Source organism: Vicugna pacos, chromosome 6 (genome assembly GCF_048564905.1).
Source record: "Vicugna pacos chromosome 6, VicPac4, whole genome shotgun sequence".
In the NCBI taxonomy this organism is placed as follows: Eukaryota; Metazoa; Chordata; class Mammalia; order Artiodactyla; family Camelidae; genus Vicugna; species Vicugna pacos.
This window is the reverse complement of record NC_132992.1, coordinates 69,771,093-69,791,401: the sequence shown is the minus strand read 5'-3', so window position 1 is coordinate 69,791,401 and position 20,309 is coordinate 69,771,093. Positions and strand designations below refer to the sequence as shown.

The 20,309-nt window shown below is 48.9% G+C and overlaps 1 protein-coding gene and 1 long non-coding RNA gene across 6 annotated transcripts in view; one reads left to right on the top strand and one right to left on the bottom strand.

Annotated features, from left to right (window-relative positions):
• DPF3 (double PHD fingers 3) overlaps positions 1 to 20,309 on the top strand; it is a 194,502-nt gene that overhangs the window by 114,209 nt on the left and 59,984 nt on the right. For all 4 annotated transcript variants that reach the window (XR_012073736.1, XR_012073735.1, XM_072963369.1 and 1 more), the window contains exon 7: positions 9,834 to 9,971. Coding sequence is in view for 2 of the 4 variants with exons in the window: in XM_072963369.1 (XP_072819470.1) it covers positions 9,834 to 9,971 (138 nt within the window). In the remaining 2 variants the exon portion in view is untranslated. The remainder of the gene's footprint in view (positions 1 to 9,833; positions 9,972 to 20,309) is intronic.
• Positions 7,994 to 10,329, bottom strand: LOC140696967 (uncharacterized). Of its 2 annotated transcripts, none has more exons than XR_012073738.1 (3): positions 10,227 to 10,329; positions 9,893 to 10,076; positions 7,994 to 8,744 (listed from the first exon to the last, which is right to left on the bottom strand). It is a non-coding gene; the product is annotated as an uncharacterized lncRNA (long non-coding RNA). The 2 variants fall into 2 exon arrangements; XR_012073737.1 differs by having other exon boundaries at positions 7,994 to 8,741.

Genomic DNA, 20,309 nt, shown 5'->3' with positions numbered 1-20,309 from the left:
TGAAAAATCAAGATGTTACACCCCAGCCCTATTCCAGCCCCCTGTGTTTCTGACCAGAAGAATTTAGCTTAAAATAAGCATCAAGGGTGGCCTGGAAGAAGGCATGAAGCTCCAAGAAGGCAGCTGTGGACCTGGCTGGGAGGGTGGGGAAAGGGGTGTAGGCAGCCCCTCGGTGGAGCCTATGGCTGGAAACCTATGTGTTTTTCTGTCATAGTTGAGGGACTAATTGCTTCTGGAGGCACATAGACCTCGGACGGCCCTGAGAAACAGATTCATGAAGTGTTGGAATGGAAAGACTTAGAGATCATCTGAGGCACCTGCCATATTTTACAGATGGGGACACCGAGCCCAGAAAGGCATGGGGTTTGTCTAAGGGTGCATAGCTGGTTAATATCAGAGCCAGGGCCAGACCACAGATCTGCAGAGGGTCACCCACGAGCGGGTCAGGGAGGGAAGCCTACCTGGGCTTACCTGAGAGGATCTTTTTGGTGCCTAAATGTTGCAGGACCTGGGCCATTTATAAAACCACGACTTTTATTGCTTGAGCTCTGTGGAACCATCATTAGCTCTCAAGAAAAGCCTGGGCATCTAACATAGTCATGGGGCTAAACACCCCACCCAGAGGACATAAGTCTGAGCTGGTGGCTGTCTGCAGTGTCCCTTGGGTTTTGTCTCAAGCTATTCACAGCCAGGCTTTTCTGACCTGGGGTTCCTCTCCATGTTGGTGTAGACATTCCTCCACCCCCTAGATGATTCTGCAGAGAGAAGACCGAGGGTTGTTGGGAAGATATGGGGATCCCCAGACATTTGAGCTAGTCTGGTAGGGTATGTTTCTTCTGTCAAAATGGCCCCAAATTGTATCTGTCCTGGCCTCAGCAGAATGTAAGGGCTCCACTCAGAAGGGCTGCATGGAAGAGAGTTTAATGATGGAGTGATTGTGTAGGTGTGGGCAGGATAAAGGTACCACAAGGGCAAGGGGTGCCCTCCCCATCCCTGCCCGAGGAGCAGGGAGGACATGTGGCTCCCAGGGAGGGCTGGAGTGGCGAGGAGGGGAGCCCTCGCACCAGGGATGCTACTCGGGCAGGGATGGGCAGGGCACAAGTCTTCAACCTTTCTTCTTACACTCCATTCTCCTGCCAGTGCCTCTCCATGGCCAAATTCCACCAGAAACAGAAGGCAAGAGGCCAAAGAGGTCAGCCCCAGGCACTGGGAGGGGTGGCGAGTGGAGAATGACTAGCACATCTTCTAGTCCTGAGTTTAAATCCTGACTCTGCCATTAAATAGTGAGTTGCTTCAATGCTCCCAGACTCAGTTTCCATCTCTGTAAAATGGGTTGATAATCCCTACCTCCTGAGCTGTTGTGAGATTCAATGTGTGCCTACCCTATAGTCTGTCAGTATGATGCCTTGGAGACATCTGCCAATGACAGGCACTGCTGGGTCGACTTTACAGATGAGGAAGTTGAGCTGCAGGCAGAGGGAATTGGTGTCCTCAGGGCTGTATGTAAGTGCCATGGGGCAGAGCTGGGAAAGAGATGCTGCCGTGACTCCCAAGGCCCAGGCTTTGTCTCTTGGCCGCTCAGACGCTCATCCCGTAATTGCTTTCAGTTGCTGCTTTCAGGCTCTCGGAAACCACTGGCTCAGATACCCACTGCGTGCTCCAAGTTGGGCTGATGAAAATGTGCCAGAGTCATTAAGTTATCAGTGGGGAAGGCGGCCGCTTCTCCCCGGCAGGAAGGATTCTGCTGTCTGCTGCAGCCGGCTTTGTTCACACAAACTGCCCCTGATTGTTGTTCCTCCCCCTCCTCCCTCTCTCCCTCCTCCTCCTCTTCCTACCCCATCCCCATAAGAAGTGAGTGGTAGAGGGTTGGTAGGGGTGGGGCGGTGCTGTAAATAATCTGGGGCAGCACTGAAGGTATTCATAACTCCAGGCAGGAGGTCCTGCCTGGAGAATCCAGCTCTGGATTGGGAAGTGGGCAAGCACTAATTCTGCAGCTTGACAGATGGATCTGCCCCTGGGGGAAGGAGAGAGAGGAAGGCAAGCTGGACCTTCCTTATTGTCACAGCCATTCCTCTCCATGTGCGCCGCGCCAGGAACCCACGATCCAGGTGCGCACTGCCAAGGTGAAAAGAAGGACCTTGGTCGTGCACAGACAGGGTTGACTGGTCCCAGGGGTGATGGCTGCAGAGGTGCACAATGCCAAGGAGCTCGCCCTGGGGAGGGAGACTGGAGTGGGAGAATGGGGACACAGCCCTCTCTGAATGCTTCAGCAGTCTTGGGGCTCTGTCTGATTCCGCACGACAGATCATTCCAGAGTGAGACTGCTGACATGATAAAAGGATAGCAGATGGTTCTAATACTTTATTTTCAGAATGTATCTTTCCCAACATTCTTTTTCTTGCAACTTCATCACCCCAGATTTCAGAGGAGAACCTCCTAGTCCCCTCCCCCCCTTTCCCTTTAGGGTTTATTCCCTTTAGGGTTTATTCCCTTTGCGGATCCATTGTGATGGCGGTGTTGACAATAACAGCTGACAATGGCTGAGGCTTACTGTGAGCCCTGCACTGTTTTACGTGTATTCTCTCATGTAGGCTCACAACTGCGGTAGGGGTGCTGTCATGATCATCCCCGTCTTCCAGAGAGGGTGTTGAGCCACAGAGAGATTTAGCCACTCACCCAAGATCATACAGTCCGTCAGCAGCAGAGCTGAGATTTGAACCCAGACAGTTCAGATTCAGCCTACCCCCATACCAGTACAGATCCTGCCTCTCTGAAGGCAGGGTTGACCCAGAAGTAGGGCCAGAGCCATTGGTGGCACTAAAATGATCACTGCTGAGTGGCTAGCCCCTCTGGCCAGCTTTCCTAAGTTACCTCAGAAGGGAATTCGACTCCCAGCTAGAGCTGGGTGAGTCCTGCATTCGCTGTGGCAGCTCTTGCACGATCAGGTTGGCTGTTTGGAATAACTTAATCCCAGACCTCCACCCCCTGCCCCGGTAGGTTTCCAGGACCAGATACACAATTTATTGTGCCCAGTGCAAAGTGCAAACGAGGGGCCCTTTGTTTAATAAGTATTAAAAATTTCAAGATGGTGACAGCAAAGCGTCAGATTAAGTGTGGGGCCCTTCTGGGCATGGGACCCTGTGTAAATACACAGGTCACACGTCTACGAAGCTGGCCCACAAGTGTTCAGAGTGGCAGGAAGAAGTGATGAGATACATAGAGAAGGTGAGACGGTGCTGGATTTTCCATCTCTCCCAAACCAGTCAAAGCAGGATTTCCAGGGCATTTCTTTTCATCTCAGTGTAGCAGTCTGATCCAGATACACTTCAGCCAAAAATAAATCTTAGAAATCTCTTGTCCCCAGGATGCAGTTATTTGGAGGACTGGGACGTGGGTCAGCAGCTTTGCTTTGGGGTCAGGCATCTTGCTCCATGAACTCCCATCTCTCCCAACCATGCCTTTCACTTTATAGCCTCCTTTCCCTTTATAGCCTACAATTCTGCCCAAGGACCTACTCTGTTAAAGGTCAAGCACCACTCGGCCTCCCTGGACCCCACAGTCCCATCTGCCCACCAGGCTGACTTTGCTCTCCACAGCCAGGCTGGAAGGAATGGCCTGTTGGCCCCGTCCCCACTTCCTTATTTCCAGAAGCAGCCTAGCTCGCTGCAGTCTTGTTCTCCACGAGGTTACAGATGCCCTGCTCACTAAGGTGACTTCCTAATTGTCAAAGCCAGTGGTTGCTTCTCAGTCCTCATCCTTCTTGGCCCTTTGAAGGCATCTGACATTATCCTGGCTCTGCCTCTGTGAAACGGGGGTGCAGGTGGCTGGGAGTAAGTTTACTTGAAGCACCAGCATGTGCCTGGCACGTGGAACACACTCAGTTGCTGTTAGCAGGGGCCGTGACTGGTGGTGTCATTATTACTGTCACCTGCAAACCGTGATCCTCTGGCTTAAGTTACTCACTCCTGTGTGAGTCTTAACATAGTTTTAAAATTGGTTTCTCTTTCTCCACCAGACTCTTAAGATACTGATATTTTCCGAGTTCTAGCCTGTGTCCACACCTGTCTTCCTTCTCTCCACTATCTCTCCTGCCACTTCTCTTCCTATCCAGAACTTCCACAGCCACCCTGCCAACTCCAAAATCCACATGTCTTTGCCAAGCTCCAGTTGGATAAGCCAACCCCAGACTGAACTCATTCCCTTCCTTCTCTAAATCTGATTTTCTTCCTACATGCTTCCACCCAGTTGCCCAAGTCAGAAACCTGGGTATTTCTCCTGCGTCCCATAGCTGACATCGAGTGCAGGCTCCCGTGCTGATCGTGGAGCTGCAATAGTGTGCATGCCTGCTGCTGCGGTAGGGGAGCTGTCATGATCATCCCTGTTTTCCAGAGAGACACATACTGATGCATGAATAGTCCTAGGCAGGTAACACACTGGGGTCCTAAGTTTGATTGGAAAGACTTCCCTGGAGAAGGACATTGGAACTGAGAACTGAAGGATGGTGAAGCATTAATCAGGCACGTTGGGGCTGGAGGACATTCTGGGCAGTGGGAAGAGCTTGTGCAAAGGCTCTGTGGTGGAAAGAAAAGTGTTTGAGAAATGAAAAGGCCAGTGGGCAGGAGGGCTGAGAAGGAGGCGGAATGTGGCCTCGGGTGAGACTAGGGAATTGGGTGGGGGTGGGGTGGAGGGAGGGCGGGTAGATGGAGGCTGAATGGCGCCTGGCAGGAAGGCCAAGTTAGTGGTAGTCGTCTGGGCTCCTCCTTGCTGCTTACTCCCACCCGCTCCCCCTTATTCCAGATTCTCTCTCTAGGCTCTTTCCCATCCCGAAGTCCTCATTGTTCACACATTGGAAATTAAAATAGTCTCTGCCACCTCCAAATTCATCTTCTACACTATAGTCTTAAGCGGTATTTTTTTAAAAATTAAAGTATAGTTGACTTACAATGTTATGTTAGTTCCAGGTATACAGCAGTGATTCAGTTATACATTTATATATATATTCTTTTTCATTATAGGTTATTACAAGATGTTGAATATAGTTCCCTGTGCTATACAGTGGGACCTTGTTGTGTATCTGTTTATATATAGCAGTTAGTATCTGCAAATTCCAAACTCCTACTTTATTGTTACCTCACCTTTCCCCTTTGGTAACCATGTTTGTTTTCTATGTCTGTAAGTCTGTTTCCATTTTGTAAATAAGTTCATTTGTCTCATTTTTTTAGATTCCACATATAAGTGATATATGATATTTGTCTTTCTCTGTCTGACTTACTTCACTTGGTAGGATAATCTCTAGGTCCATCCATGTTGCTGCAAATGGCATTATTTCATTCTTTTTTGTGGCTGAGTAGTATTCCATCATGTGTATATGTGTGTGTGTGTGTATACACCACAAGTTCTTTATCCAGTCATCTATTGGTAGACATTTAGGTTGCTTCCATGTCATGGCTATTATAAATAGTGCTGCTGTGAATATTGGGGTGTATGTATCTATTTGAATTGGAGTTTCCTCTGGATATATGCCCAGGAGTAGGATTGCTGGATCATACAGTAACTCAATTTTTAGTTTTTTAGGGAATCTCCATATTGTTTTCCCTAGTGGCTGCACCAAATTACATTCCCACCAACATTGTAGGAGGGTTCTCTTTTCTCCATAGCCTCTCCCGTGTTTACTGCTTGTGGACTTTTTAATGATGGCCATTTGTACCGGTATGAAGTCATACCTCCTTGTAGTTTTGATTTGCATTTCTCTGATAATTATTAAGCAGTATTTCTAAAATGTAAATCTGATTAAGTTGGTCCTTGGGGTACAATCCCCCCTGGCTCCCCATTGTCAGGATGAAGTCCTGCCCACCTTCCTCTCCTTAGTCCTCCTCATGCCCACCCCCATGCCCCCTTCCCACTGGCTTTACTGAATATCCTGCAGTTCTCCAAAGGTTCTGACAGAATGTGCTTTGGTGCTCTCATGCCCTCCTCCTTTGTCTGCCCGGTCATGTTTACTGTCTCACAGCTGCAGCTCATCTACCTCCTCTGGGAAGCCGTCCCCATCACCCCCTCAAGCCTGTGTGCTGACCCCTCCTCTTTGCCTGGCACATGCTCCCATTAGTGCGTTTTTCCCCGCTCCCTCCTTGCTAGTTGATGTGTATGTCTCCTCTTTCTAGACTGTGGACTCCTGGAGGGAGTGGACTGGGGCTCTTTTATCTTTGTTCTCTGGTGCCTCAAGACTGGGCACATGTTAGGTATTTAGTAAATGTTTTCTTGACCTTCATCACCTGGTGATGAAGGAATGACATGCTATAAGCAGGTGGAGAAAAATGGAGCTCTATCCGGAAATCTCTGCCTATAAGGATCGTGGTTAAGGGGTCCAGCTTCCAGGATGTCCCTGTGCTTTCTGGTTCTGTTTCTTCTAATAACCAAACTCAGGTCTCAGGGCTTCCTCCTGCTGCCCCCGCCTGCCACTTCCACCCAAGGGCAGGCAGAGTCAAGCCTCCATATATTCTGTCTTCCGGCAGAGTGTTTCTCAAACTGTAGTGTGCATCAGAATCACCTGCGGGGCCGTTAAAACAGATTGCTGGGCCCCACCCCGAGAGTTTCTGATTCGGTAGGTCTGGGGTGGAGCCCAAGAATTTGCATCTCTAACAACTTCCCAGGTGATGCTGATGGTCTGGGGACCACTCTTTGGGAATCTCTCTTCTAGCAAAAGGATCTGTTCTAAAAAGAACTACTCTTTCTGGTGTTGGGGAAGGAGACTTGGGGAGCTTTTATCTTGGGTTTAGTTTTGTAGGTTTTAAGAACTGTTAATGCGAGATTGATGTGGATAGATGGATCCGATTCTCATGCTTACCTCCTCCCCAATCTCCTGGCGTTCCCACAAAGTGCTGCCGTGTTCACCCATCAACTATTCAATGGATGTGTTTTGAAGGTGCAAAATGTGCATGGCAGTGTGTGAGGTGGAGTTGTTGCTATGAAGATGAAATCAGTAGGAAGCTGTCCTTAAGAGAGGTCCTCCTGTACAGTCAGAACTATAGTTCAAGGAGATCAAACAAGAAATGCCTGCTTGGATGGGTAATGAGTTCCCCATCAGTGGAGTTGTTCCAGGAAGGCATCTAGAGTGTTCATGGGAATAAAGCAATTTGATAGATAACTAGACCACATGACTCTTAAAATCTTGAAATTCTGATTAAGGAAGACAGTGGTAATTGACAAAACAAAGTGGCACAAATAAAATTCTGTGGAGGGTGCAGTGGGGAGATCTGTAGAGGCAGCTGAGGCTTCCCCATATAAATAGTGACATACTGTTTTTATTTTTAATAAACATTTATTTCTCACTAGGAGTATGCTTGCTAACTAAATGGATTTATATCGAATGACCCCATAATTTGCTGCTTATTGACCTTAGATCATTTAAAAGTTTAGATAGAAAAAGCCACCAGCAGGGCCACAGTGGGGGTCTTCACGTGTCTCACTTCCTGAGTCAAATGGAACTGATGTGTGTAGTGCCATGTTGTTATTTTTTGCAATGCTTACAAGAGAGAGGAAGCCATTTGTAGGACTTGAATTTATAGTCACTAGGTCACCAACCTGAATTTCAGACTCTCACCTTAGTAAGAAAGTCCAGCCACTTGCCAGATTCCATAGTAGAGGAAAGGGTCGAAGTCCCCTTTCAGGAGGGCCCAGCACTTAAGATGTGGCAGGCCACTCTGAAGCCCCTCACCCCTCACTGCCGTTTATTGAGCATCTATTATGTACTATGTACTGAGTGTGATACTATACAATTATTATTAATAATCCTTCAAGGTAAGTAGTACTGTTATTTCAGATTTAAGAAAAAGGCACAGAGATAATTACCTCCTCCCAAAAAATCAAAAGTAAAAAAAAAAAAAAGACACAGAGATTATGTATCTTGTCCAGTTTCACACAGCAAAACTCCTCAATTCATTTTTGGAAGTCAAGATAACCATAGAGATGAAAATCATGATAAAAGGTGGGCCAAAAATTGTAGCTCTATCTCAAGTCTTAGTATGGATGCAAAATACAAAATTAGAATATAGAATGCAGCAGTGTATCGAATAGATACTATGCTTTGACCAAACGAGGTTTATCCTAGGAATGCAAGAATGGCTCCCTAGTCAGAAGCATTAGGAGATCAATATAATTCACCATATCAACCGACGAAAGGAGACTCATATATTAGCAGATGCTGAAAGGGTGGCTAATAAAACTCTCCTATAATAAAACTCTACGTCAGGAGTAAGAGGACCTACTTAAACTTGATAAAGATGAAAAACTAGCTACTTATATCACATAAATCCAACTTCATTAAAATAGGAAAAGCTTGCTTTTGCCATTTAAAAATGTTGTCTCGATATTCTTACAAACAAATTAAGCTAAGAAGATAAAAAATTTCATATAAATATGAGAAAGAAGAGATGACATTATTTTTTGCCAATGGTTATAATACCTGAAAAACCTCCGAGATCCTAGTAAGGAAGAAAGCCCTATCAGAAGCAACGAGGAGATGGGGTGAGATGGCTGGGTCCCTGTTCTCCTCCACACTGTGGCGGTCTCGCAGCTTGGGTCAGCGCCTGGCAGTGGGATTTGAACCCAAGTCTGATAATGAAGTCTGTGCTCTTTCCACCTTGTGAAGTGTTCACACTCTCTGCTGTCGCCCAGTCACGTGAAAAGAGAGCCTCTTCAAGCTGGCAAGCTCGGGGGCTCCAGCAGATCTGGTGGGGATGGCTCTGCTGGGAGAGGTGGGGACAAGATGAGAGGGTTGGCACCAGGTTTTTCCTGGAAGACCCTCAGGCTTCTGCTACCATCAGTGCCACCCCTCCAGGGGCTGAGATATTGGGCTTTGTGGCTGAGGGAAGGGTGCAGATAGTGGTCCAGTCTTAGCCACTTAGCCAGACTTCTGCTTCTCAGGTACTGAGCAGCCAACCCACGGAGCTGCCCCTTTCTTCTTGGCTCCAGGAAGCCGTATTTGTGTTGCTTGTTGTCCTTGTCTCCTACTGTCCACTTGAGAGGTGGTGCCTACCAGGACACATACTTAGAGATTTGGGGTATCAGACGCTTCCCGGGCCATCAAGGGCATGAGTTCTTGGTTGCCACATCTACCAAGGATGCCTCGGACTCATGTTTTCATGATGGAAGTGGAATGTGTTTTTCTGGCACAAAATCACTGGGTGATACCTTAAAAATATAACCCATATAAAGCTTTTGTGCTTCATGCAGAGTCAACCACAGAGTGGTGAAAGGAGTACCGCATGGGAAGCCAGGAGACTGGGCTCTCTGCCACAGCTAGCTGTGTGTCCCCAGGCAAACCACTTAGCCTTGCTGAGCCTCACTTGTCCCACCTGTGCCATGGGGTGTTGGAACTCAGTAGATTCCCAGTGTCTTTTAACTTCAAAGTTGTTACAATAATTATCACCCTTATCATGTGCCCAGCTCTGTTCCAAGTGCTTTGCATAGAGATGAACTCATCATAACCCTTTAGCTAAATACTATTATTATTCCCATTTTCCCTGTGAAGAAACTGAGGCCCAGAGAGGGCAAGTGACTTTCCCAAGGGCTCACAGCTAGGAAATGATGGTACTCTTACACTGTTTAACTCCCAGCCTCTACTTGTATGGCTGTACTTTACCTGGGGTTGTTTTGCTGTAGTGATGTTGGTTCCATCCGGTGGGATGGGGGGTGTTGGGAGTAGGAGACTTTTTTTTAAGGGAAACCCAGCCCTGGGGAGGTTGGACAGGAGTCACTGCCTGGGAGAATGATGGCCAGGACCGCAGAGGTTGCTAACCTTTGTGTTTTCCCTTCCTTTCCTCTTACCCCTCTAGTTTGCGGCAAGCGCTACAAGAATCGGCCGGGACTCAGCTACCACTATGCTCACACTCACCTGGCCAGCGAGGAAGGGGATGAGGCCCAAGACCAGGAGACCCGGTCCCCACCCAGCCACAGAAACGAGAACCACAGACGTGAGTTCCCCGTTGTGGGGCTGGGGGAGTGATGAGGTGGGTGGAGCGTTCCTTTTTCTCACCTCTGGCATCTTCTGGTGGCACCTGGTGATTGGTCTCGATGACCTGTGGTGAGTTGGGTATTTCAGCCCAGCCCCAGATGCCCCTGTGGGTCAGCCGAGCCCCAGGCTGGGAGTGAGCTGGACAGGGGAACATACCCAGCTCTACTCCCGGAGGACAAAGGTAAGTATTAAGGCAAAAGGGAAACATCCTTACCTGGCCATTGTCAAACGACAGACCGGCTACCCTTTTCCTTCAGCTCCAGAAGATCTATTCACGGCTGCTCCCCTGAGTTGGGCATAGCCCTGCAGTGTGTCAATTCAGACAGACATTCCAAATGTCTCCTTGGCCACCAAGAAATGTAGAACATTCTCAATCTATTGTCTTGGCTCTTATAGGGTCACATTTTGGTTCAAGGCTCTACTGCCTTGGAAATACTGCCCTGGAGCCTCCATGCTCTGTGTTTGAACGAACATGACCTGGGTGCTCTTGTCATTTGAGATGCTGGGCTCTGAAGACCCCAAATGATCCAGAAGACTTGGGTTTCCATTTCTATTCCTTCTTTCCTTCCTCAAGTTCCAGTTACTATTTAGGGAGTCACAAAGGGCTTAGCATTCACCACGTGACTTACTTCTGCAACATTCCTTATGGCTTCTGGGACTACCCCAAACTCAGAATGGGATGAGATAATGGGATCTTTAGGGCTTGCTTTAAGAGATGGGTCATTCTAGGATCATGAGGTGAAGGATAATTGTGGACATGCCATGTGTTTTTTATTTGGCTCATAAGATTTTGTGGTCGGTGTTCTTAAAATGAACAATTCAAAGTAATTAAAGAAATCAGACTTTTCAAAATATTCAGACTCTAGGGTTTAAGGGTGACTCCCATGGCTTTCAGTCAGTCAGCTCAGTCAACTGATGTCAACTGGCTGTCTTCACCAAGTATTTGAAATAATGAGCACAGCTCGGCCAAGACCTTTCTTTGCATTAGTGTGGGTTTTTCCTGACCCCCAGCCCTCTTTCCCCTTGTGGCACTGCCTTCTGTCTGAGTTTGCCTAGGCTGCCATAACAAAATACCAAAGACTGGCTGACTTGAAGAACAGAGATTGGTTTTCTCACAGTTCTGGAGGCTGGAAGTCCCAGATCAATGTGCCACCAGGGTTGAGTGTCTCTGAGCCTCTCTCCTTGGCTTGCAGGCGCCCACCCTCTTGCTGCCCCGTTACATAGTCGTCCGTCCCTCTGTGCGTGCGTACTTCCGCTGTCTCTTTGTGTCCAAATTTCTTTCTCTTAGGACACCAGTGAGATTAGATTAGGGCCGATCCTAAGAGTCTCATTTTAACTTTTGTTCTTTAAGCATCTCTTCAAAGGCCCTACATCCAAATATAGTCACATCCTGAGGCCTGGGAGTCAGGGCTTCAGCACGCGAGTTTTAGAGGGATGCAGCTCAGCCCACAGCACCTTATGTAATTCTTGCTCACTTTCAGGATTCAAGCCTTACATGTGAGAGACCCCTTATTTTCTTACCTTCTATTCTCATGTGGGCAGAGCCTGAAAAGCAGGCAGGAGGTGCTCACCTCCCCGCACCGGCTTCTGGGGAGCTCCCACGCTGAGGTCCCCGCCTGCTCCCTGGTCGGGGTTCCCTTGGTCCAGACACCCTGGTCTTCCAGAAAGGAAAATATATTGACCTGTACTGATCAGCTGGTTTTCGCATTTCCCCATCTCCTTCTCTGATCTAAGTGGCCAAGGCGTCGCTACTGTCTCCTGCCGTGAGGCGCCTGAGAACGCTCCCCTTTGATTGGGGCGATCTGGGCTGCGACCTGGAAAGTGTGTATTAGAGATGGCTGCTCTTTCTAAAGTACTCCTGAGCGTGGTGTTATTTCTCACCTCCCCCCCCACCCCAGTGCTGGCTTATCTCCTCTACACCTCTTCTCAAATGTCAGGCCGTTTTGTCCCCGTGTGTAGGGCTTTCCTCGCGCTGCGGGGCTTGGAGTGCTTCTCTTTTGTCCGGGTCCCTTCCATGGGTGTGCATGTGATGGCAGCTGCAGAGGGAGGCTTCTTGTGGACCCCCAGGTATCCTGCGGGCCCCAAGTGGACCAGGGGTCTCCTCCTTAGCGACTCCTTCCCGCCCCTCCCGGCTGGCTGTTGACTTCGAGATGGGCCCCGGCCCACATTTTCCTCTGTCTGCCAGGATTGCCTCACGCAGTCTCGTGGGTCGTTGTCTTCCCTCCCCTCGTGTCCTCACCGTGAGGCCGGGCGGCCTTGCTTAGGAAGGAAGCGGGTCCTTTCTCCTCCTGGATGGAGACGCAGCCCTAAGAAATCGTACCCCGTTGCGTGTTGTCCTCTCTGGGGATTTGTCAGTGCTTGTCTCTTGCTCCGACCCCCTCCGCCCCTCTTCTCTCACCCTGCTGATGAGAAACGGGGCTCTTCAAAAAGGATCGTCCGACTATGCAGTTTTAAACTGCATAGAAAAGAATAGCTGTACTGGGGCTTTATCTGGAGCCTCCTCACACGAGGAAGGTTCCAGAACCCTCACAAACAACTTTTTAGGGACATCTCTTCACAAGGCCTCTGAGAAGTCTGTGATTACCTCTAATTTTACTAGCGGGCAAGGTGGGGCAGAAAGGCCCTTAGTGTCCACAGGAGCCATCCCTTTTCTCTTCCACTGTTTCTCTGGACAGATCCGAGAGACAGCGGCTCTTCCCAGGTTCTCTGCAGCACAAACGCCGCTGATCTGCTTGCTGCTCCGAATGTGTGCTCTGTTCCCTCCCACATTCCCCTGGGGGGTGCCCCGCCCCTGCAACCCCAACCATCTTCTCGTGAGCGCTAATTGCCAGCATCATCAATACCCAGTCATTAGCTGCTCCCACTGTTTGGGGTGGGGGGTGGGCTCCCATCCATCCTGCCCCTAAACGCCACTGGGCTGTGTGGTGAATCAAATGTGACGGCTCTGCAGCATTCTGAGGTCTCCGCTTTGTGGTCCTCCCTTGGCAAAGCTTTTGAGTGGGGGAGGGAGACAGGAGAGGTTCATCCAAAAGGCTAAGCTGCAGTTCCTCCAGGAAAAGTTCTGGGTGCCAGCGAGGTGGGAACGCAGACTTTTCCCTCTTTAGCAGAGCTGCGGGGGGGACCCTAGCTGCTTGTGAGCACAGCCCTGCAGACTCAGGAGTTGCCAGTGTCACGGGCATCCATGTTTGTACCACCTGCAGCAGTTGAGACCTTTTGACTTTGGTCCTCCTGCTGTCCCTGGCGGCTTCCCCCCAGCTGGGTCTCCAGCGAAGCCCATTGCTCATCACTGCTCCTGCGGCTGCTGAAAGGGCAGAACGGAGTGCTGGAGCCAGCACTGACCTCCCCCGGCCCCGCTGCCCCGCACTGCCAGCTCAGCACTCACTGCTGCTCCTCCCGTCCTCCCGCCCCTCCCGGCTCATGCTCTCCTGCCTTTGTTCCTCTCCTCCTGTCTCATTTTCTCCTGAATATATGCTTCTTGTCTCTCCTGTAGGTTTGTCCCCTTTCCTTTGTGCCCTTGCCTCTCTGCCTCAGCTCCAGGCGGCCCAGGGATGCTTGGCGCTCAAACAACCCCCCTACCTTGGGAGGTAGGACTTTTCTGATGGGGTCTTCCCCGCCTGAGCTGCTGCCCTTCTCCTCCCTGTGGGAGGCTGGATTCTCCTGCCTTCTTTTATTTCTCTTACCACCTTCCTCTACCTTCTACAGATGAAATCACCGTGTGTGTATGTGTGTGTGTGTGTGTGTGTGTGAGCGTGCGCACGTGTGTGCATACAGATACATGCACACATAGACTACGTATATATAAATAAAAGGAGGGAGGGTCTGGGGAGGTTAGGACTCTGAGAGGTGCCACTCAGAGGCATTCTTTGTGACTCCTAAATGCCACCTCAGTAAACAAAAAGAGCATTGGATTAGTAGTCAAAACTCCTTTGACACAGGTTCACAATGTCAAAGCTCTTCTTGAATTTATTTTGACCTCCTCTGCACAGTGGGAATCTATTATAGGTGATTTTTTCAAGGTTCCTTTCTGGGAGGTGGGGTGGGTATGGGCATTCGTGAGATCATGGACCTGGATGGACAAGCTGTGTAGATAAATTCAGTCTAATACATTCATCTGTCCATCCATCCATCCATCCATCCATCTACCCATCCATCTTTTGGTTTGGTAACCATGTTGTGAGTACAGTCTAGGCTCCCATCCTTGAGGAGCTCATGGTGGTGAGCAGGAATGTGTAATAGGGTGTGAAGAGAGTGGCGAAGGAAGCCAAGGGCTCAAGGGCACAGTACACTCTCTGCTCCTTAGGACAGCAGTGCTGTAAGTGTGGCATCAGCATCACCCGGGAACTTATCAGAAATGCAGATCCTTGGCTCCACCAGACCTCCTAAAACAAAGACTCAGAGGTGCAGGCCAGCAATCTGTTTTAAAAAGCTGTCCACAGCATTCCGGTGCACAGGAAAGCTGGAGAATCATTGCATTAGGGGATTTGCAGAGGCTTCCCTGAGGAGGTGACATTCAAATTAGTCCTTGAAGAATGAGGAGAAATTTACTGGGAGGGAGAGGGCTTCCCAGGTAGAGGTACTGTGTGTACAAAGGCAGGGAGATATAAAATAGTATGGTGCATTCACACAGTTGGTTGTGGTTGGATCTGACACTAGTGTTGGAGGAATGGTGGAAACATGGGCAGGGCCCACAGCTGGAAGCGTCTTCCCTGTCAGGCTGTGTGGCTGTCACCCTGTAGGAAAAGGAGAGCCGAGGTGGCCATTACTAGAAGTAAGAGCAAATGATTCATAAAGAAATCCTCCTGGCATGTTATTCATTGTTATATGGTGTATCTCTCTTATTTAATAGCATCAATGAATATAAAATGCTCTCTACAACACACTTGGAGCTCCTACGAGGGAAATGTGTTTTAAAATATGGATCTTCCAAATTTATTCCAAGCCTGTTTCTCAGGTCCCTGGAATGGAAGTCAGGCTGTCCTCGGTCCCGGGAGGTCTCGGTCTTCTGGCTAATAATGGTGTGCCTGGCATATAGCTAGGCTCTCAATATCTGTCAAGAGAAGAAAAATCCCCACCCCAGTGTGCCTTTGGAGGGCATGTGGTACTCTGCAGAGCTGGAAGAGGAGAGCCGAGTTGATTAAGGGTAATGTTGGCTGATTAGATAATCTGAAAATTAGTCTGATAATGTGCAAATTATCTAAAAGAAGCCTATGATGTCATTGCCACACTGATGGGAAAGATCTAACAGATGTTCATCTTCTGACATCTCTGTTCTCTGACATACGGCCCAGGGGCAAGGATGCAGCTTTAAAGAAGAGAGTGAAAAATCATGTTTGACACAAGCTTAAGAATTTTGGATCAGTCTGAAAGGTGCCTGAAAAGCCATAAAACACAGACAACTCACCACTTACCCGGCCTGGAAGCAGGAAGTGCAGGCTTTATGGCGCGGGAGAGAGAGGACCACTTAGATACACGGCTCTGCCTGGGAGAGCGCGCTGCTTCTCGCTCCCTAAAGAGCAAATTTGGAAACTAATGACAGGTGTTCCTTAGGTGAATTATTATTTAACTAAACAGTTTACACATTACAAAGCAAAGAAGAACCCGAGGGGTGGGTCTGGCCTTGAAGGTATGCTTGGAGTTAATCCTCCAGACCCATGGGCCATCCACAATCTTGACCTACTGGCTGAGAAAATGGCACTGGACTTGGCCGGGCCAGTGTGCGAATGACTCTGCTGCCCTGACATCTTCTGTCTGTGTAAATGGGGGTCAATTACTTACACTTCTCTGCTCCTTCGTTGCCTCCTCTGTAAAACAGAGAGAATCATCATACTGACCTCGTGGGGTTACCGCGAGCCTTCAGGTGCTGTGGGTGTTTGGCACCAGGCCCGCACACCTTGGACCAACAGAGCACGTCTGGGACCACAGATGGCTAATCGGAGTCAGGGCTGGTCTGCGGCTGTGCAATACTGGGAAGCTAACTGCCTATGGGGGGTCTCATTGGCATCAGGCGGAACTATCTGGCCCTGGAACATTCTTTGCTAAATCTTAGATATGGGACACCAATCCTTCCTTACGGGTTAAACATGAGTATTTATTAAGCACTTACTGTGCATGCCCGCACTCGTGGGGCCAAGTGTAATTGGGTCTCAAAAGAGGCATACCATGTGGTCTTGGCCCTAAGACAACTTCTGGTCTGACTGGGGAGATCAGATGGGTATGTGAGATCCAGAGGGAGGAGGCTGTGGAGCAGATCTGGCCAAGTGTGGCATCTCTGTATTGACCATCCGTTTCCCCAGGATCAGGCATCTACCTGCCCCTTGCCTGTCTGTGAGCCACTTTTATTTCTTTCTCAGTTTTGGCCTAATTACCTAAAATGTTCAGGATTGAAGAGTTCCACATCCTGATCAGTGACAATGACAATAATACTTGTTGACATTCCTCAAATGTGTCAGACACTGTGCTAGGCATGCCACGTTTATCTCATTCATCCCTCACAGCAACCTTATAAGGTAGGTGCTGTGTCCCCCAGAGGACACTGAGGCACACAGAGACCAAGGGCTGTGCCCTTGGACCTGGAGCATGAATGTGAATTCTCCAGCCACGTGTCACTTCTTGGGAAAGCTTACTTATTTAGGCTTTTGATTTTTTCCCCCTGCCTTTTCAGAAATAAAATTATTTACAGAGGAAAAGAAAGAGGGAAAGGCATGATGGAATATCTACTAGGTGTCAGGTAATGTTTGCAAGTCTGTGAGGCACGTGCTTTGACTCTGTTTTACAGCTGAGGAAACTGAGGCTCAGAAAGGTTGAGGAACTTGCCCCAAGTCACCTGGTTAGCAAGATGAGAAGCTGAGATGTGAATGTGCTTGAGTTGGACTCCATTCAGTTATGTCAGGATACTGAAACCCCAAGTGACAGACCCCAGTCTCAGCCTGGGGTCTTTGGCATGGTCCTACTGCTGTCCCTTAATTTCCCCCCAAAGGCCAATTATCAAACGCATTATATTACACAGTGGTTTTCAAAAGAAACAGGTGTACTAGTGGGCAGTGTGAAAGTCAGTGTAACAAAATAGCATAGACTGCGTGGCTCAAAAAATAGGAGTTTATTTCTCACAGTTCTGGAAGCTGGAAGTTCAAGATAAAAGTGCTGGCAGGGCCGGTGTCTGGTGGGGATGCTCTCCTTGGGTCAGTGATGGCCATCTTTTTGCTGTGTCCTCACACGGCCTTCCCTTGGTTATCAATAGAGAGAAGCAAGCTCTGTAGTGTTTCTTCTTATAAGGGCACTGATCCCACCAAGAGGGCCTCATCTTCATGACCTCATCTACACCTGATCACTTCCCAAAGGCCCCATCTCGTAATGCCATCACATGGAGGGGCAGGGCTTCAGCATATGCATTTTGGGGGAGAAACACCTCAGTCCATAGCAGGCACATTTAATCTTCAAAGGAAACTAGCTGTTTGTGATGTTATATGGACCCCTCCCCGCCCTTACAAATTCTGCTTGAGGCTTTAATTTGTAAATGAGTTTTGTTCTAGAAAAAAAAAATCACACATCACTCAGTTCAATAATTTTTCTGCATCTTTCTCTCTCATTCCATGTCTCAGTCTTTCCTGACTTTCATATCTCTTTCTGAGCTTATTCTTTAAAAAAAAAATAATACTATACCTAAAGTGAAAGTCCTAGGATTCCCCCTTGGCTCTGTTTTCCTTCACACACATTTTGGCTCCCCATCCAAAATGTACCCCAAATCTGTCTCCCTGTCTCCGTCTCCCTCACCATCAGCTCCTGCCCGGATCACTGCAACTTCCTTATTGGTCTCTCAGCCTTTGTTCTTGCCTCTTATAGTCTTTTCTCCCTGGAGTGGCCAGAGGGGCCTTTGTAGAGTATAAAATACACTATGCCATGCAACGCTTGCGGAATGTTTATCACACTTGAGAACAATCCAAACTCCTCACCTTGAGGATCTGCATTTTTGCTTCTCAAAGTGTGGTCCGCAGTATCAGCATCACTTGGGAATCAGGTGACCACCTTGTCCAGGTTTGCCCAGGACATTCCCAGGTTTAGACTGAAAGTCCAGTGCCCTGAGAACCCCTCAGTGCCAGGCAAACCTGGACAGTTGGCTGCCCTGTTGGGGAGCTTGTAAGAAACGTGGACTCTCAGGCCCCACCTGGACCTATGAATTCTATTCTGAATTTTAACGAGATCCCTAAGTGATTTATTTGCATAGCACTCAAATTTGAGAAGCCCTGGCCTCCAGGGCCTGGCAGCCACTCTGATTTAACGTCCTTCGGGTGGGTGGCTGTATGTGCCCGTGGCCGGCTGGTGTCGGCTGGTCCAGCTAAGAGCCACGCTGCCTGGGCCCAGAGCCAGTGCAGCCACTAACTAGCGTGTGACCGTAGATAAGCTTCCCTGTGCTTTAAGTAGCACCTGTGTGAAATCAGAACAGTAACACATCTGTATCATAGGGCTATGTGATGATTAAATAAATTAATTTATATGAAGCACAGATCTAACAGAAAATGTGTATGACACAATGTGATACCACTCTCACGTGTCTCGTTAGAGCCATGGTCCTCCAGCCTGAGTGCATCGCAGTCACCTGTTCCTTACTTTAAATGCAGACTGCCCGATCCCGCCCCAGAATTTCAGATTCAGTAGGTCTGGGGTGGGGGCCTAGAATTTACATGTTGAAGAAATCCCCTTTGTGAACCATTGCCTTAGAGAAATCCCGCTTTTGAAGACTGATAGCCAATCAGTGTTTCTCTCAAATTCTTTTTTTTCTTTTGGGCACCCCCGAGGCAGGTAACCAGGAATCAGGTTCCATTGTTAAATCTGGGGAAGGGGTAAACTTCATTTTCATTCTTTTCCTAAGGCTCTGTCCTACCTCAGGCAAACGTCTCTGTGGCTCCCAGTACCTGCCTCCCGGCTTGCTTTCTGGATGTGTCACTAGTCTGGGCCTTCATCCCTGGGCTGAGCCGCCCCTCAGCTCTGTGGTCCCTGAGCTCTCCTAACCCTTGGGGCTGGTGCTTAAGGCTCACCCCTTTCTCCTTCCTGAGCACTGTTTTCAGTCTCGGAAAACGCTGGTCCCTTGTAGACTGATGGGGCTGACACACCCGAGTCCTGTGGAGGTGGTGGTGGGAAGAGGCGCGGGGAGGGGCAAGGCTGAGCACGAGAGGAAGGGGGCTTGCTGAATTCTGATACCACGATTATGATGTGGACGAGGCTTCTGCTCTAAATCTCCGGGATGTCCTGCAGCTCTCTAAGGGGGAATGACACCACTTCATTCACAGCCCTGTCGACATAGTTCCTCTCAAGTTAAACGTTTATCCCCTCAACTGGCTCATTTGGTGGTGATAACAAGTCGCTTCGCTGGGGCATGAACTGACCCACATGACCTTCCACTGGAAAATGGAAACATCTCCCCGTGCTTTCTTTAATCAGCACTGAGAAAAGTCATCAGCCTTACTTGGTCTTTTCCTCGCTCTTCTGAAGCATCAGTGACACAGCCGGGGTTGCTGGCCTCAGGCTGGAGCACAAAGGACATTACTGATGGGCCATGTGACCATGTAGTCCCAGAACTGGTGAGATGGTGTCCAGACTCCTGGCAAATTGCAACCCTAACCAAATGCATCCTTTAAGGTGGAGACATCTGTGTGAACAGGCACGTGTTTTCTGATTTTACAGCACAGCGTCTAGGAGTAAATATTTACAGGGTATGTGTTTAAGGTATGAGTTTTGTGTCCCATAAAGATGGAGGAAAAGAGGATAGGTACAAGGAAGGGTAGGATGATGGGCATTTTACATTTTTAGAAGGACTGGACGGCCACCAAAGCACATAGTGAGCCAGAGCCTGTGTTCTCAGTGGCTGCTTCCAGGCTCCTGGTGAGAGAGCAGACACAGGGTTCTCAGGGCTCCGGGGGGCCAGCTGAGCCAGGGAGTTCTTAACCCCTTCCATCCCGGTTTTCCAAGTAATGCCTGAGGGAGAGGATTCCCCTGGGAGGGGCCTTTTGGCTTTCTCCCCTGTAGCTTTATTTTCTCCAGTGGGCCCCCCCACTCTTTGTGTCCCCTGTTATGGACAGGACTGATGCTGGCAGTGCTTTAGGATGGTCACTCAGTCCTCAGGGGACACTTCACATCTGCTCAGTTCCTGGTCTTTGACTTCCCTTTGCCTGGCAGATTGTTTTTTTTCCTCCTCCGAAAAGCCTCTGTGAAGATTTGCCCATCCTTTCATTAAGTATTTATTGTCAGCTCTGTGTCAATTGCCGTGCCAGGTGCTGGGATTCAGAGATTAAAGACCCGCTCC